This window comes from Salmo salar, chromosome 25 (genome assembly GCF_965601325.2).
Source record: "Salmo salar chromosome 25, fSalSal1, whole genome shotgun sequence".
NCBI lineage: Eukaryota > Metazoa > Chordata > Actinopteri > Salmoniformes > Salmonidae > Salmo > Salmo salar.
This window is the reverse complement of record NC_138315.1, coordinates 40,720,878-40,740,000: the sequence shown is the minus strand read 5'-3', so window position 1 is coordinate 40,740,000 and position 19,123 is coordinate 40,720,878. Positions and strand designations below refer to the sequence as shown.

At 44.2% G+C, this 19,123-nt stretch overlaps 1 protein-coding gene across 4 annotated transcripts in view; it reads left to right on the top strand.

Moving 5' to 3' along the window:
* inpp4aa (inositol polyphosphate-4-phosphatase type I Aa) overlaps nucleotides 1–19,123 on the top strand; it is a 41,682-nt gene that overhangs the window by 12,636 nt on the left and 9,923 nt on the right. For all 4 annotated transcript variants that reach the window (XM_045707523.2, XM_045707522.2, XM_082969155.1 and 1 more), the window contains exons 4-11: nucleotides 5,378–5,496; nucleotides 6,400–6,516; nucleotides 7,815–7,894; nucleotides 10,786–10,894; nucleotides 11,274–11,364; nucleotides 11,625–11,772; nucleotides 12,022–12,152; nucleotides 18,857–18,961. In XM_045707523.2, the coding sequence (XP_045563479.1) occupies nucleotides 5,378–5,496; nucleotides 6,400–6,516; nucleotides 7,815–7,894; nucleotides 10,786–10,894; nucleotides 11,274–11,364; nucleotides 11,625–11,772; nucleotides 12,022–12,152; nucleotides 18,857–18,961 (900 nt within the window). The remainder of the gene's footprint in view (nucleotides 1–5,377; nucleotides 5,497–6,399; nucleotides 6,517–7,814; nucleotides 7,895–10,785; nucleotides 10,895–11,273; nucleotides 11,365–11,624; nucleotides 11,773–12,021; nucleotides 12,153–18,856; nucleotides 18,962–19,123) is intronic.

Genomic DNA, 19,123 nt, shown 5'->3' with positions numbered 1-19,123 from the left:
AGGCCTTTATGGTAGAGTGGCCAGACAGAAGCCACTCCTCAGTAAAAGGCACATGACAGCCCTCGTGGAGTTTGCCAAAGGCACCTAAAGACTCGTCTGAAGGAAACCTGGCACCATCCCTACGGTGAAGCATGGTGGTGGCAGCATCATGCTGTGGGGATGTTTTTTGGCGGCGGGGACTGGGAGACTAGTCAGGATCAAGGGAAAGATGAACATAGCAAAGTTGTCCACACCGCTCTACACACGCTGACCTAACCATAACGCTCTACACCATGTTGACCTAACCATAACGTAACCATAACACTCTACAACATGTTGACCTAACCATAACCTAACCATAACACTCTACACCATGTTGACCTAACCATAACGCTCTACACCATGTTGACCTAACCATAACGTAACCTTAACGCTCTACACCATGTTGACCTAACCATAACGTAACCATAACGCTCTACACCATGTTGACCTAACCATAACGCTCTACACCATGTTGACCTAACCATAACGTAACCATAACGCTCTACACCATGTTGACCTAACCATAACGTAACCATAACGCTCTACACCATGTTGACCTAACCATAATGTAACCATAACGCTCTACACCATGTTGACCTAACCATAACGTAACCATAACACTCTACACCATGCTGACCCAACTATAACGCTCTACACCATGCTGACCTAACCATAACGCTCTACACCATGTTGACCTAACCATAACGCTCTAAACCATGTTGACCTAACCATAACGCTCTACACCATGTTAACCTAACCATAACGCTCTACACCATGTTGACCTAACCATAACATAACCATAACGCTCTACACCATGTTGACCTAACCATAACGCTCTACACCATGTTGACCTAACCATAACGTAACCATAACGCTCTACACCATGTTGACCTAACCATAACGTAACCATAACACTCTACACCATGTTGACCTAACCATAACGCTCTACACCATGTTGACCTAACCATAACGTAACCATAACGCTCTACACCATGCTGACCTAACCATAACGCTCTACACCATGTTGACCTAACCATAACCTAACCATAACGCTCTACACCATGTTGACCTAACCATAACGCTCTACACCATGTTGACCTAACCATAATGTAACCATAACGCTCTACACCATGTTGACCTAACCATAACGTAACCATAACGCTCTACACCATGTTGACCTAACCATAACGCTCTACACCATGCTGACCTAACCATAACGCTCTACACCATGTTGACCTAACCATAATGTAACCATAACGCTCTACACCATGTTGACCTAACCATAACGCTCTACACCATGCTGACCTAACCATAACGCTCTACACCATGCTGACCTAACCATAACGCTCTACACCATGTTGACCTAACCATAACGTAACCATAACGCTCTACACCATGTTGACCTAACCATAACGTAACCATAACGCTCTACACCATGTTGACCTAACCATAACGCTCTACACCATGTTGACCTAACCATAACGCTCTACACCATGTTAACCTAACCATAACGCTCTACACCATGTTGACCTAACCATAACATAACCATAACGCTCTACACCATGTTGACCTAACCATAACGCTCTACACCATGTTGACCTAACCATAACGTAACCATAACGCTCTACACCATGTTGACCTAACCATAACGTAACCATAACACTCTACACCATGTTGACCTAACCATAACGCTCTACACCATGTTGACCTAACCATAACGTAACCATAACGCTCTACACCATGCTGACCTAACCATAACGCTCTACACCATGTTGACCTAACCATAACCTAACCATAACGCTCTACACCATGTTGACCTAACCATAACGCTCTACACCATGTTGACCTAACCATAACGTAACCATAACGCTCTACACCATGTTGACCTAACCATAACGTAACCATAACACTCTACACCATGTTGACCTAACCATAACGCTCTACACCATGTTGACCTAACCATAACGTAACCATAACGCTCTACACCATGCTGACCTAACCATAATGCTCTATACCATGTTGACCTAACCATAACCTAACCATAACGCTCTACACCATGTTGACCTAACCATAACGCTCTACACCATGTTGACCTAACCATAATGTAACCATAACGCTCTACACCATGTTGACCTAACCATAACGTAACCATAACGCTCTACACCATGTTGACCTAACCATAACGCTCTACACCATGCTGACCTAACCATAACGCTCTACACCATGTTGACCTAACCATAATGTAACCATAACGCTCTACACCATGTTGACCTAACCATAACGCTCTACACCATGCTGACCTAACCATAACGCTCTACACCATGCTGACCTAACCATAACGCTCTACACCATGTTGACCTAACCATAACGTAACCATAACGCTCTACACCATGTTGACCTAACCATAATGTAACCATAACGCTCTACACCATGTTGACCTAACCATAATGTAACCATAACACTCTACACCATGTTGACCTAACCATAATGTAACCATAACGCTCTACACCATGTTGACCTAACCATAACGCTCTACACCATGTTGACCTAACCATAACGCTCTACACCATGTTGACCTAACCATAACACTCTACACCATGTTGACCTAACCATAACGTAACCATAACACTCTACACCATGTTGACCTAACCATAACGCTCTACACCATGTTGACCTAACCATAACGCTCTACACCATGTTGACCTAACCATAACGCTCTAGACCATGTTGACCTAACCATAACGCTCTACACCATGTTGACCTAACCATAATGTAACCATAACGCTCTACACCATGTTGACCTAACCATAACGTAACCATAACACTCTACACCATGTTGACCTAACCATAACGCTCTACACCATCTTGACCTAACCATAATGTAACCATAACACTCTACACCATGTTGACCTAACCATAACGCTCTACACCATCTTGACCTAACCATAATGTAACCATAACGCTCTACACCATGTTGACCTAACCATAACGCTCTACTCCATGTTAACCAATCCCTAACGCTCTACACCATGTTGACCTAACCATAACGTAACCATAACGCTCTACACCATGTTGACCTAACCATAACGCTCTACACCATGTTGACCTAACCATAACGCTCTACACCATGTTGACCTAACCATAACGCTCTACACCATGTTGACCTAACCATAACGCTATACACCATGTTGACCTAACCATAACGCTCTACACCATGTTGACCTAACCATAACCTAACCATAACACTCTACACCATGTTGACCTAACCATAATGTAACCATAACGCTCTACACCATCTTGACCTAACCATAACGCTCTGCACCATGTTGACCTAACCATAATGTAACCATAACACTCTACACCATGTTGACCTAACCATAACGTAACCATAACGCTCTACACCATCTTGACCTAACCATAACGCTCTGCACCATGTTGACCTAACCATAATGTAACCATAACACTCTACACCATGTTGACCTAACCATAATGTAACCATAACGCTCTACACCATGTTGACCTAACCATAACGTAACCATAACACTCTACACCATGTTGACCTAACCATACCGCTCTACACCATGTTGACCTAACCATAACGTAACCATAACACTCTACACCATGTTGACCTAACCATAACGCTCTACACCATGTTGACCTAACCATAACGCTCTACACCATGTTGACCTAACCATAATGTAACCATAACGTTCTACACCATGTTGACCTAACCATAACGCTCTACACCATGTTGACCTAACCATAACGTAACCATAACGCTCTACACCATGTTGACCTAACCATAATGTAACCATAACTCTCTACACCATGTTGACCTAACCATAACGCTCTACACCATGTTGACCTAACCATAATGTAACCATAACGCTCTACACCATCTTGACCTAACCATAACGTAACCATAACGCTCTACACCATGTTGACCTAACCATAACGTAACCATAACACTCTACACCATGTTGACCTAACCATAACGCTCTACACCATGTTGACCTAACCATAACGTAACCATAACGCTCTACACCATCTTGACCTAACCATAACGTAACCATAACACTCTACACCATGCTGACCTAACCATAACGCTCTACACCATGTTGACCTAACCATAACGTAACCATAACGCTCTACACCATGCTGACCTAACCATAACGCTCTACACCATGTTGACCTAACCATAACGCTCTACACCATGTTGACCTAACCATAACGTAACCATAACGCTCTACACCATGTTGACCTAACCATAACGCTCTACACCATGTTAACCTAACCATAACGCTCTACACCATGTTGACCTAACCATAACGCTCTACACCATGTTGACCTAACCATAACGCTCTACACCATGTTGACCTAACCATAATGTAACCATAACGCTCTACACCATGTTGACCTAACCATAACGCTCTACACCATGTTGACCTAACCATAACGCTCTACACCATGTTGACCTAACCATAACGCTCTACACCATGTTGACCTAACCATAATGTAACCATAACGCTCTACACCATGTTGACCTAACCATAACGCTCTACACCATGTTGACCTAACCATAATGTAACCATAACACTCTACACCATGTTGACCTAACCATAATGTAACCATAACGCTCTACACCATGTTGACCTAACCATAACGCTCTATACCATGTTGACCTAACCATAATGTAACCATAACACTCTACACCATGTTGACCGAACCATAACGTAACCATAACACTCTACACCATGTTGACCTAACCATAACGCTCTACACCATGTTGACCTAACCATAATGCTCTATACCATGTTGACCTAACCATAACGCTCTACACCATGTTGACCTAACCATAACGCTCTACACCATGTTGACCTAACCATAACGTAACCATAACGCTCTACACCATGTTGACCTAACCATAACGCTCTACACCATGTTGACCTAACCATAACGCTCTACACCATGTTGACCTAACCATAACTTATGTAAAAATCAATTTGCAAACATTTCTAAAACCTGTTTTTGCTTTGTCATCATGGGGTATTGTGTGTAGATTGGTGAGGGGAAAAAACTATTTAACACATTTTTTAAGGCTGTAACTTAACAAAATGTGGGAAAAGTCAAGGGTTCTGAATAATTTAGAAATGCACTGTACATACCCATTGATTATTGAAGAATATAACTTATTAATGACTTATGAGGTTAGTACAACTATCTTTCCTATCATAACACAAAATCTAAAGTTGTATTACTCTGTCTATGAATGTAGTAGCGGTTACAAGTGACATTTTCACAGCTCCATCTCTCAACATTGTGCCATCAATGTTGATGTCCTCTGTTGTATTCCCAGCCTGCAGTGAACTGGTCACACCAGCGTTTGAGCGTAAGCCAATCAGCTTTGTGGCGGTCAGCTGTACAACTCCTCCCCAGGCCTTCTGGACCAAACACGCTCAGACAGAGATCATAGAGGTAGGACCACACCACTTTGACCTCCCAAAACGTAACCAATGTTGACCTAACCATGACGTTACCAGACTGCTCTACACCACGATGACCTAACCATAACATAACCAACACACTTTACACCACGGTGACCTAACCATAACATAACCAACACACTCTACACCACGATGACCTAACCATAACATAACCAACACACTCTACACCACGATGACCTAACCATAACATAACCAACACACTCTACACCCCGATGACCTAACCATAACATAACCAACATACTCTACACCACGATGACCTAACCATAACATAACCAACACACTCTACACCACGGTGACCTAACCATAACATAACCAACACACTCTGCACCACGATGACCTAACCATAACATAACCAACACACTCTACACCACGATGACCTAACCATAACATAACCAACACACTCTGCACCACGATGACCTAACCATAACATAACCAACACACTCTGCACCACGATGACCTAACCATAACATAACCAACACACTCTACACCACGATGACCTAACCATAACATAACCAACACACTCTACACCACGGTGACCTAACCATAACATAACCAACACACTCTGCACCACGATGACCTAACCATAACATAACCAACACACTCTACACCACGATGACCTAACCATAACATAACCAACACACTCTGCACCACGATGACCTAACCATAACATAACCAACACACTCTGCACCACGATGACCTAACCATAACATAACCAACACACTCTGCACCACGATGACCTAACCATAACATAACCACACTGCTTTACACCATGTTGACCTAACCATAACATAACCAACACACTCTGCACCACGATGACCTAACCATAACATAACCACACTGCTTCACACCACACCCTCTCTCTCTCTCTCCATAGGGTACCAGTAATCCTATCTTTCTGAGTAGTATAGCATTCTTCCAGGACTCTCTGATTACTCAACAGACGCAGGTCAAGCTGTCTGTGTACGACGTCAAGGACCGCTCCCAAGGCACGGTACGAAATATTCCCCACTGTAACTACTCCAACTTCCCCATTACAGTCAACTCCCCAAAACTCTTCAGCCCCAAACTAACCAAACACTCCACCCCAAGATGTACCTGCTGGGCTTTAATAGTGATATGTGTGTGTGATTGGGTGTCAGATGTACCTGCTGGGCTTTAATAGTGATATGTGTGTGTGATTGGGTGTCAGATATACCTACTGGGCTCTAATAGTGATATGTGTGTGTGATTGGGTGTCAGATGTACCTACTGGGCTCTAATAGTGATATGTGTGTGTGATTGGGTGCCAGATGTACCTACTGGGCTCTAATAGTGATATGTGTGTGTGATTGGGTGTCAGATGTACCTGCTGGGCTTTAATAGTGATATGTGTGTGTGATTGGGTGTCAGATGTACCTGCTGGGCTTTAATAGTGATATGTGTGTGTGATTGGGTGCCAGATGTACCTACTGGGCTCTAATAGTGATATGTGTGTGTGATTGGGTGTCAGATATACCTACTGGGCTCTAATAGTGATATGTGTGTGTGATTGGGTGTCAGATGTACCTACTGGGCTCTAATAGTGATATGTGTGTGTGATTGGGTGCCAGATGTACCTACTGGGCTCTAATAGTGATATGTGTGTGTGATTGGGTGTCAGATGTACCTGCTGGGCTTTAATAGTGATATGTGTGTGTGATTGGGTGTCAGATGTACCTGCTGGGCTTTAATAGTGATATGTGTGTGTGATTGGGTGCCAGATGTACCTACTGGGCTCTAATAGTGATATGTGTGTGTGATTGGGTGCCAGATGTACCTACTGGGCTCTAATAGTGATATGTGTGTTTGATTGGGTGCCAGATGTACCTACTGGGCTCTAATAGTGATATGTGTGTTTGATTGGGTGCCAGATGTACCTACTGGGCTCTAATAGTGATATGTGTGTTTGATTGGGTGCCAGATGTACCTACTGGGCTCTAATAGTGATATGTGTGTTTGATTGGGTGCCAGATGTACCTGCTGGGCTCTAATAGTGATATGTGTGTGTGATTGGGTGTCAGATGTACCTGCTGGGCTCTAATAGTGATATGTGTGTGTGATTGGGTGTCAGATGTACCTGCTGGGCTCTAATAGTGATATGTGTGTGTGATTGGGTGTCAGATGTACCTGCTGGGCTCTAATAGTGATATGTGTGTGTGATTGGGTGTCAGATGTACCTACTGGGCTCTAATAGTGATATGTGTGTGTGATTGGGTGCCAGATGTACCTACTGGGCTCTAATAGTGATATGTGTGTTTGATTGGGTGTCAGATGTACCTGCTGGGATCAGCCATGTTCCCAGTTAAGGAGCTTCTGCAGGACAAACACCATAGACTCCACCTAACCCTCAGGTAAGTCACACGCATGCACGACACAAACACAAACATACAGTGCAAGTATTCAGACCCCTTGACTTTTTCCACATGTTGTTACGTTACAGCCTTATTCTAAAATTGATGACTTAATTTGTTTCCGTTAAAAATGGATTTGTAGAAGTTATTGCAAATGTATTAAAACTTTAAAAAACGGTATTAGTATTCAGACCCTTTACTCAGTACTTTGTTGAAGCAGCTTTGGCAGCGATTCTTGGGTATGACACTACAAGCTTGGCACACCTGTATTTGGGGAGTTTCTCCCATTCTTCTCTGCAGATCCTCTCAAGCTCTGTCAGCTTAGATGGGGAGCGTTGCTACACAGCCATTTTCAGGTCTCTCCAGAGATGTTCGATTTGGTTCAAGTCCAGGCTCTGGCTGGGTTACTCACGGATATTCAGAGACTTTTCCCGAAGCCACTCCTGCGTTGTCTTGGCTGTGTGCTTAGGGTCGTTGTCCTGTTGGAAGATTAACCTTCGCCCCAGTCTGAGGTCCTGAGCGCTCTGGAGAAGGTTTTCATTAAGGACCTCTCTGTACTTTGCTCCGTTCATCTTTCCCTCGATCCTGACTAGTCTCCCAGTCCCTGCCGCTGAAGAACATCCCCACAGCATGATGCTGCCACCACCATGCTTCACTGTAGGGATGGTGCTAGGTTTCCTTCAGACATGACGCTTGGCATTCAGGCCAAAGTGTTCAATCTTGGTTTCAACAGTTGGTCTGGCCTGGTCTGGCCTGGGGAAGGAAGACCGTATCGGTAGTTTGAGTCGTTTTATTAATTCAGACCATATTATCTGATGTGAAGATGTACTACAGACCATAGGCCTACTCTGGTTTCAATCTTGGTTTCAATCTTGATTTCAACATGGTCTGAGACCTTTAGGTGCCTTTTGGCAAACTCCAAGCGGGCTGTCATGTGCATTTTACTGAGAAGTGACTTCCGTCTGGCCTGATAAAGTACTGATTGGTGAAGTGCTGCAGAGATGGTTGTCCTTCTGGAAGGTACTCTCATTTCCACACAGAATGTCATAGGCGTCGAAAGGAGTGGACCAAAATGCAGCGGGTAAAGTGCTCATCTTCTTATTTTATTAAAGAAAACACTTACCGGTAATCAGAATAAACAAACGACGAAAACTGTCCAGTAAGGTGCACAGACTATACTAGAAACAACCACCCACAAAACACAACTGAAAACAAACCCAACTAAATATGGCCTCCAATTAGAGACAACGACAACCAGCTGTCTCTAATTGGAGGTCATTACCAAAAACCCAACATAGAAATAGAGAACTAGATAAACACATAGAAATAGATAACATAGAACATAAACCAAAAACACCGAAACACACAAAACAAACACCCCCTGCCACACCCTGACCAAACTACAATGACAATAACCCCTTTTACTGGTCAGGACGTGACACAAGAACTCTAGAGCTCTGTCAGAGTGACCATCGGGTTCTTGGTCACTTCCCTAACCAAGGCCCTTCTCCCCTGATTGCTCAGTTTGGCCAGGCAGACAGCTCTAGGGAGAGTCTTGGTGTTTCCAAACTTCCTCCATTTAAGAATGATGGAGGCCATTGTGTTCTTGGTGACCTTCAATGCTGCTGAAATCGTTTTGGTACCCTTCCCCAGATCTGTGCCTCGACACAATCCTGTTTCGGACCTGGTTTTTGCTCTGACATGCACTGTCAACTGTGGGACCTTATATAGACAGGTGTGTGCCTTTCATAATCATGTCCAATCAATTTAATTTACCACAGGTGGACTCCAATCAAGTTATAGAAACATCTCAAGGATCATCAATGGAAACAGGATGCACTTAAATTCAATTTCGAGGCTCATACATAACATTTCTAAAGACCTGTTTTTGTTTTGTCATCATGGGGTGTTGTATGTAGATTGATGAGGGAAAAAATGTATTTAATCAATTTTATAATAAGGCTGTAACATAGCAAAATGTGGAAAATGTCAAGGGGTCTGAATACTTTTCGAATGCACTGTAGACACAAACACACGTATAATACCCAAATTTTGCGGTACATTCACAGGACAGTGTAACCTACATGAATACATTTGTTTGGCAGCACCCCCCCCCCCCCCCTAATTAGGCTATTTACTTGCTTTTGTAGCTCTTCGTTAGAAGCACACTTTTTGTAAGTAGGCTTAGTTAACTGTCCTCTCCAAGTTAATCTGGAATTGAACCTGAAAGGATTTGACAAATGTGATTGGGTGGAGAAGAGCCCTAGGATGATGCCCAAGTTTCCGACGTGTAATTCCGAGTTGGATGACCGTTGAAAGCTATTTTTCCCAGTTGGAGCTTGTGCACCGTACGTCTCCTCTTGCGCTGCACAGAATATCATATCTTGAAAAGGATTGGAGAAGTGTTTAACCAATAGGCTTATCTGCCACATCCTTATGACATAGGTTATATCAGGGCTCTCTAACCCTGTTCCTGGAGAGCTTCCGTCCTGTAGGTTCATTCCAACCCTAATCTAATAATTAGCAGGTTGATAAGCTGATGAGCTCTGGGTTATATCTTGTCATTAGTGCAATGTGACTGGAAAAGAGTCAGGTTAGAATTTAAATTCTCATGAAATGAATGGGAAGACTAAAGTACGGGATACAATGTTGGTGTTTTAATTGAAAAAAATACGGAACATGATAGTTTGGTTGCGGGACACGGGGGACAAAATTGACAAAATACGGGACTGTCCCACACAATCCGGGACTTGTGGTCACCCTAACACACACACACACTCATGCGCATGACACACACTCACTCACTCACTCACACACACACACACACACAACCTCCACATACACCCTCAGCTATTGTTATACAGCAGACATCTATTACTAATTGCCTCCAGGTCAGCAGAGGGCGAACGCATGGGCAACATCACCATCATCGCCTGGCAAATAGAAGAGAGGACGGAGCAGAGAGCCACCGCGGCCCGGCAGGACACTATCAATGGCAGGGTGAGTAGCCTGGTCTGGCCTGGTCTGCCTGAGGAAGGAAAACCGTATTGGTAGAAATATGTGACTTACTTTGAGTCGTTGTATTAATTCAGACCATATTATCTGATATGTTTGAAGATGTACCACAGACTGTAGGCCTACTCTGGTAAATGTTTGTTTATTTGTTGGATTATTCTTTAGCAACTTTTCCCATTCCCCTCTCATATTGCTTTCACCTGTCTGGTCAGTGGACTAGAAGGACAAGGAGAAAGGTTAAATCCACGTAGTAGAAACTGGGATGTTTTACTTTCACTCAGCCAGTCTGTTCAGCTCACTGGTCAACTGAAGGGTGTCCATGGTGAATCAAACAGTCATGATGTCCTTTCCCTGTGTGTCTCAGATGATGCTTCAGGTGGATGACAGCCTGACTGAGTCAGTGAACATCAGGGCCAAGTCTGCGTCTCTGTGCAAAGACACACTGTTGAAGGCTGGTGAGTGTGTTCCAGTGTGTGTCAGTGCGCGATTCTCTATTGGAAAGTGTGTGTTTAAGTGAGACTCCTTCATTATTCCTAGCGTACAAAGAGTTTACGTTGAGAGTTCCTACAGATTTAGGAATTATAACTGACTTACACTGATTTATTTGTTGATTGATTTGCTAATTGATTAATCGATAAAGGCATGTATTACATTCTGTAATGAATGATTATATTGATTGCTAAATGTTCTGACTGGTGTGTTGCTGTGCTGTCAGTGTTTGGGGGCACCATGTCTCGTATGTATCGATTCCCCACCACGGATGGAAACCACCTGAGGATCCTAGAGCAGATGTCTGACAGCGTCCTCTCTCTACACATTCCTCGACAGTTTGTCAAACTACTGCTGGAGGAGGACGCTGCCAGGTACCGCAGAATACTATACTAGTGTGTGTGTGTGTGTGTGTGTGTGTGTGTGTGTGTGTGTGTGTGTGTGTGTGTGTGTGTGTGTGTGTGTGTGTGTGTGTGTGTGTGTGTGTGTGTGTGTGCGCGCGTGTGTGTGTGTGCCTGTGAATGTGTGTAGATCACTAACATTGTGTGTGTGTGCGTGTATGCATGCTTGTGTGTGTGCCTGTGAATGAGTGTAGATCACTAACAGTGTGTGTGTGTGTGTAGGGTGTGTGAGCTGGAGGAGTTGGGGGAGTTATCTCCATGTTGGGAGAACCTGAGGAGGGAGATCATTTCTCAATACCAGACCATCATCCTCACCTACCAGGAGACCATCAGTGACCTGCACCAATATAAAGGTTAGCATCGTAACCTTTATAGAACTGTCAACCACAGGAGGCTGGTGTCACCTTAATTGGAGAGGACGGACTTGTGGTAGTGGATAGAGCGGAATAAATGGAATGGTATCAAATATATCAAACACATTGTTTGATGCCATTCCATTTTCTCCGTTCCAGACATTATTATGACCAGTACTCCCCTCAGCAGCCTCCACTGCTGTACACCAACATACCAGAAAACATCCTAACAGACTGCAGGGCTGCACCTAGACATTTTAAAAACATATTACTAATATCAGTGTTGTTAGTAACGTGTTAACAACAACACAATGATTAGTCGTATGAATAGTAACACCAAATTCATAGTATTTTACAAAACATTTTACGTTAGACGTGACATACATTTTTTTTTAAACATCAACGTTTAAAGAAAATACAATGAATATGTTGCACTATTTATAGGGCTATGCAATGATATGCTATAACATACTACTAACTAACAGTACCAGTCAAAAGTTTGGACACACCTACTCATTCCAGGGTTTTTCTTAATTGTTACTATTTTCTACATTGCAGAATAATAATGAAGACATCAAAACTATGAAATAACACATATGGAATCATCTAGTAACCAAAAAAGTATTAAACAAATCAAAATATATTTTATATTTGAGATTCTTCAAAGTAGCCACCCTTTGCCTTGATGACAGCTTTGCACACTCTTGGCATTCTCTCAACCAGCTTCATAAGGTAATCAATCACCTGGAATGCATTACAATTAACAGGTGTACCTTGTTAAAAGTTCATTTGTGGAATTTCTTTCCTTCTTAATGCATTTGAGGCAATCAGTTGTGTTGTGACAAGGTAGGGATGGTATACAGAAGATAGCCCTATTTCGTAAAAGGCCAAGTCCATATTAGGGCAAGAACAGCTCAAATAAGCAAAGAGAAATGACAGACCATCATTACTTTTCAAGAATTTTGAATGTTTCTTCAAGTGCAGTCGCAAAAACCATCAAGCGCTATGATGAAACTGGCTCTCATGAGGACCGCAACAGGAAAGGAAGACCCAGAGTACCTCTGCTGCAGAGGATAAGTTCATTAGAGTTAATTGCACCTCAAATTGCAGCCCAAATAAATGCTTCACAGAGTTGAAGTAACAGACACATCTCAACATCAACTGTTCACAGGAGACCGCGTGAATCAGGCCTTCATGGTCGAATTCCTGCAAAATACCCACTACTAGTTTATTTAACCCGGCAAGTCATTTAAGAACAAATTCTTATTTACAATGACAGACTACCCCGGCAAACCCGGACAACGCTGGGCCAATTGTGTATCGCCCTATGGGACTCCCAATCACGGCCGGTTGTGATTCAGGCTGGAATCGAACCAGGGTCTGTAGTGACGCCTCTAGCACTGAGATGCAGTGCCTAAGACCGCTGCTCCACTCAGGAGCCCAATTGAGATGGTTTAGGATGAGTTGGACTGCAGAGTGTAGGAAAAGCAGCCAACAAGTGCTCAGCATATGTGGGAAGTCCTTCAAGACTGTGTAAAAGCATTCCTCATGAAGCTGGTTGAGAGAATGCCAAGAGTGTGCAAAGCAGTCATCAAGGCAAAGGGTGGCTACTTTGAAGAATCTAAAGTATAACATCTGTTTTGATTTGTTTAACACTTTTTTGGTTACTAGATGATTCCATACGTGTTATTTCATAGTTTTGATGTCTTCACTATTATTCTACAATGTAGAAAATAGTACATGACTCCAGGATTTCCAGAGCCGACAGAGACGGCCGCCTCGCTTCACATTCTTAGGAAACTATGCAGTATTTTGTTTTTTTATGTATTATTTCATACACTGTTACCCCAGGAAATTTTAAGTGTTATTACATACAGCCGGGAGGAACTATTGGATATAAGAGCAACGTCAACTTACCAACATTATGACCAGGAATACGACTTTCCCGAAGCGGATCCTCTGTTTGGTCCACCTGGAAGGCAACCCATGCTCGTATTTCGTCTACCTTGTTGTCAAGAGACTGGACATTGGCAAGTAGTATACTCGGGAGCGGTGGGCGATGTGCCCGTCTACGGAGCCTGGCCAGGACAATGGATCGGATCCCAGCAGGCGATCCAAAACAAAGGCGCCGCAGATGGAGCGGTCTTCTAGCCAGGCTCCGTAGACGGGCACATCGCGCACCGCTCCCGAGTATACTACTTGCCAATGTCCAGTCTCTTGACAACAAGGTAGACGAAATCCGAGCAAGGGTTGCCTTCCAGAGAGACATCAGAGATTGTAACATTCTCTGTTTCATGGAAACATGGCTCACTCGGGATACGTTATCAGAGTCGGTACAGCCACCTGGTTTCTTCACGCATCACACCAACAGAAACAAACATCTCTCTGGTAAGAAGAAGGGCGGGGGTGTATGCCTTATGATTAACGAGTCGTGGTGTGATCATAACAACATACAGGAACTCAAGTCCTTTTGTTCACCTGACCTAGAATTCCTTACAATCAAATGCCGACCGCATTATCTACCAAGAGAATTCTCTTTGATTATTATCACAGTTGTGTATATCCCCCCCCCCCCCCCCCCCAAGCAGACACCTCGACGGCCCTGAAAGAACTTCATTGGACTGGAAACCACATATCCTGAGGCTGCATTTATTGTAGCTGGGGATTTTAACAAGGCTAATCTGAAAACAAAGCTCCCTAAATTTTATCAGCATATCGAATGCGCGACCCGGACCGGCAAAATCCTGGATCATTGTTCTCTAACTTCCGCGACGCATACAAAGCCCTCCCTCGCCCTCCTTTTGGCAAATCTGACCACGACTCCATTTTATTGCTCCCAGCCTATAGACAGAAACTATAACAGGAAACGCCCGTGCTCAGGTCTGTTCAACGCTGGTCTGACCAATCTGATTCCACGCTTCAAGATTGCTTCGATCACGTGGACTGGGATATGTTCCGGATAGCGTCGAACAACAACATTGATGTATACGCTGATTCTGTGAGCGAGTTTATTAGCAAGTGCGTCGGTGATGTTGTACACACGGCGAATATGAAAACCTTCCCGAACCAGAAACCATGGATTGATGGCAGCATTCGCGCAAAACTGAAAGCGCGAACCAGTGCTTTTTATCAGGGCAAGGCGACCGGAAACATGACCGAATACAAACAGTGTAGCTATTCCCTCCGCAAGGCAATCAAACAAGCTAAGATTCAGTATAGAGACAAAGTAGAGTCGCAATTCAACGGCTCAGACACGAGAGGTATGTGGCAGGGTCTACAGTCAATCACGGACTACAAAAAGAAAACCAGCCCCGTCGCGGACCCCGATGTCTTGCTCCCAGACAAACTAAACAACTTCTTTGCTCGCTTTGAGGACAATACAGTGCCACCGACATGGCCCGCTACCAAAACCTGCAGGCTCTCCTTCACCGCAGCCAATGTGAGTAAAACATTTAAATGTGTTAACCCTCACAAGGCTGCCGGCCCAGACGGCATCCCTAGCCGTGTCCTCAGAGCATGCGCAGACCAGCTGGCTGGTGTGTTTACGGACATATTCAATCAATCCCTATCCCAGTCTTCTGTTCCCACATGCTTCAAGAGGGCCACCATTGTTCCTGTTCCCAAGAAAGCTAAGGTAACTGAGCTAAACAACTATCACCCTGTAGCACTCACTTCCGTCATCATGAATTGCTTTGAGAGACTAGTCAAGGATCATATCACCTCCACCCTACCTGACACCCTAGACCCTCTCCAATTTGCTTACCGCCCCAATAGGTCCACAGACGACGCAATCGCAATCACACTGCACACTGCCCTTACCCATCTGGACAAGAGGAATACCTATGTAAGAATGCTGTTTATCGACTACAGCTCAGCATTTAACACCATAGTACCCTTCAAACGCGTCATTAAGCTCGAGACCCTAGGTCTCGACCCCGCCCTGTGAAACTGGGTCCTGGACTTTCTGACGGTACGCCCCCAGGTAGTGAGGGTAGGAAACAACATCTCCACCCCGCTGATTCTCAACACTGGGGCCCCACAAGGGTGCGTTCTCAGCCCTCTCCTGTACTCCCTGTTCACCCACGACTGCGTGGCCATGCACGCCTCCGACTCAATCATCAAGTTTGCAGACGACACTACAGTGGTAGGCTTGATTACCAACAAAGACGAGACGGCCTACAGGGAGGAGGTGAGGGCCCTCGGAGTGTGGTGTCAGGAAAATAACCTCACACTCAACGTCAACAAAACAAAGGAGATGATTGTGGACTTCAGGAAACAGCAGAGGGAGCACCCCCTATCCACATCGACGGGACAGTAGTGGAGAAGTTGGAGAAGTTGTAAGTTCCTCGGCGTACACATCACGGACAAACTGAAATGGTCCACCCACACAGACAGCGTGGTGAAGAAGGCGCAACAGCGCCTCTTCAACCTCAGGAGGCACTGCCTGTTCACCCCGCTATCATCCGGAAGGCGAGGTCAGTACAGGTGCATCAAAGCTGGGACCGAGAGACTGAAAAACAGCTTCTATCTCAAGGCCATCAGACTGTTAAACAGCCATCACTAACATTGAGTGGCTGCTGCCAACATACTGACTCAACTCTAGCCACTTTAATAATAAAATATTGGATGTAATAAATGTATCACTAGTCACTTTAAACAATGCCACTTTATATAATGTTTACATACCCTACATTACTCATCTCATGTATATACTGTACTCTATACCATCTATTGCATCTTGCCTATGCCGTTCGGCCATGCTCATCCATATATTTATATGTACATATTCTTATTCATGCCTTTGTTGTTGTGAAATTGTTAGATTAGTTGTTAGATATTACTGCATGGTCGGAACTAGAAGCACAAGCATTTCGCTACACTCACATTAACATCTGCTAACCATGTGTATGTGACCAATAACATTTGATTTGATTTGACAAACAAAGAAAAACCCTTGAATGAGTAGGTGTGTCCAAACTTTTGGCTGGTACTGAATATCAGAAACCTTCTCCATTAGCACTATAAAATAATACACTACATGACCAAAAGTATGTGGACACCTGCTCGTCGAACATCTCATTCCAAAATCCTGGGCATTCATTTGGAGTTGGTCCCCCCTTTGCTGCCTTAACGGCCTCCACTCTTCTGAGAAGACTTTCCACTAGAAGTTGGAACATTGCTGCGGGAACTTGCTTCCATTCAGCCACAAGAGCATTGGTGAGGTCAGGCACTGATGTTGGGTGATAGGCCTGGCTCGCAGTCGGCGTTCCAGTTCATCTGAAAGGTGTTTGATGGGGTTGAGGTCAGGACTTTGTGCAGGCCAGGTAAGTTTTTCCATACCGAGCTTGACAAGCCATTTCTGTATAGACCTTGCTTTGTGCACGGGGGCATTGTCTTGCTAAAACAGGAAAGGGCCTTTCCCAAACTGTTGCCACAAAGTTGGAAGCACAGAACCGTCTAGAATATCATTGAATGTTATAGCGTTAAGATTTCCCTTCACTGGAACTAAGGGGCCTGGACCGAACCATGAAAAACAGCACCAGACCATTATTCCTCCTCCACCAAACTTTACATTTGGCACTATGCATTGGGGCAGGTAGCATTCTCCTGGCATCCGCCAAACCCAGATTAGTCTGTCAGACTGCCAGATGAGGGAGTTTGATTCATCACTCCAGAGAATGCGTTTCCACTGCTCCAGAGTCCAATGGCGGTGAGCTTTATGTTGTATAAAGCTCACCGCCATTGGACTCTGGAGCAGTGGAAACGCATTCTCTGGAGTGATGAATCAAACTCCCTCATCTGGCAGTGGTGAGCATCCAACTGATGCTAGGCATTGCACATGGTGATCTTAGGCTTGTGTGCGGCTGCTCGGCCATGGAAACCCATTTCATGAAGCTCCCGACGAACAGTTATGGTGCTGACATTGCTCCCAGAGGCAGTTTGGAACTCGGTAGTGAGTGTTGCAACCGAGGACAGATTATTTTTACCCGCTGCGCGCTTCAGCACCTGGCGGTCCCGTGAATAACATAACTTACAGTTGCCTAGGGCATCTCTAGCAGGGCAGAAATTTGATGAACTGACTTGTTGGAAAGGTGGCATCCTATGACGCTACCACGTTGAAAGTCACTGAGCTCTTCAGTAAGGCCATTCTAGTGCCAATGTTTGGCTATGGAGATTGCATGGCTGTGTGCTTGATTTTATACACCTGTCAGCAACGGGTGTGGCTGAAATAGCCGAATCCACTCATTTGAAGGGTTGTCCTCATACTTTTGTATATATTGTGTATTTCATATCTCTAACGCATCAGTAACATACAGGACGAGACTATCAGTAACATACAGGACGAGACTATCAGTAACATACAGGAAGAGACTATCAGTAACATACAGGAAGAGACTATCAGTAACATACAGGAAGAGACTATCAGTAACATACAGGAAGAGACTATCAGTAACATACAGGAAGAGACTATCAGTAACATACAGGAAGAGACTATCAGTAACATACAGGAAGAGACTATCAGTAACATACTGGAAGAGACTATCAGTAACATACAGGAAGAGATTATCAGTAACATACAGGAAGAGACTATCAGTAACATACAGGAAGAGACTATCAGTAACATACAGGAAGAGACTATCAGTTACATACACAGGTACAGTAGTCGGCATCATCATAACATTTCCAACCTACTCCTCTTCCAGGTCCCTCCTTTAAATCCAGCACTCTGAAAGCAGAGAAGAAGCTGGAGTTTATCCCCACTAACCTGCACGTCCAGAGGATGAGAGTACAAGGAGAGTCTGGCTATGGTAGGGGACCTGTCATATCTATCAGTCTCTATGGTAGGGGACCTGTTATATCTATCAGACTCTATGGTAGAGGACCTGTTATATCTATCAATCTCTATGGTAGGGGACCTGTCATATCTATGAGTCTCTATGGTAGAGGACCTGTTATATCTATCAGTCTCT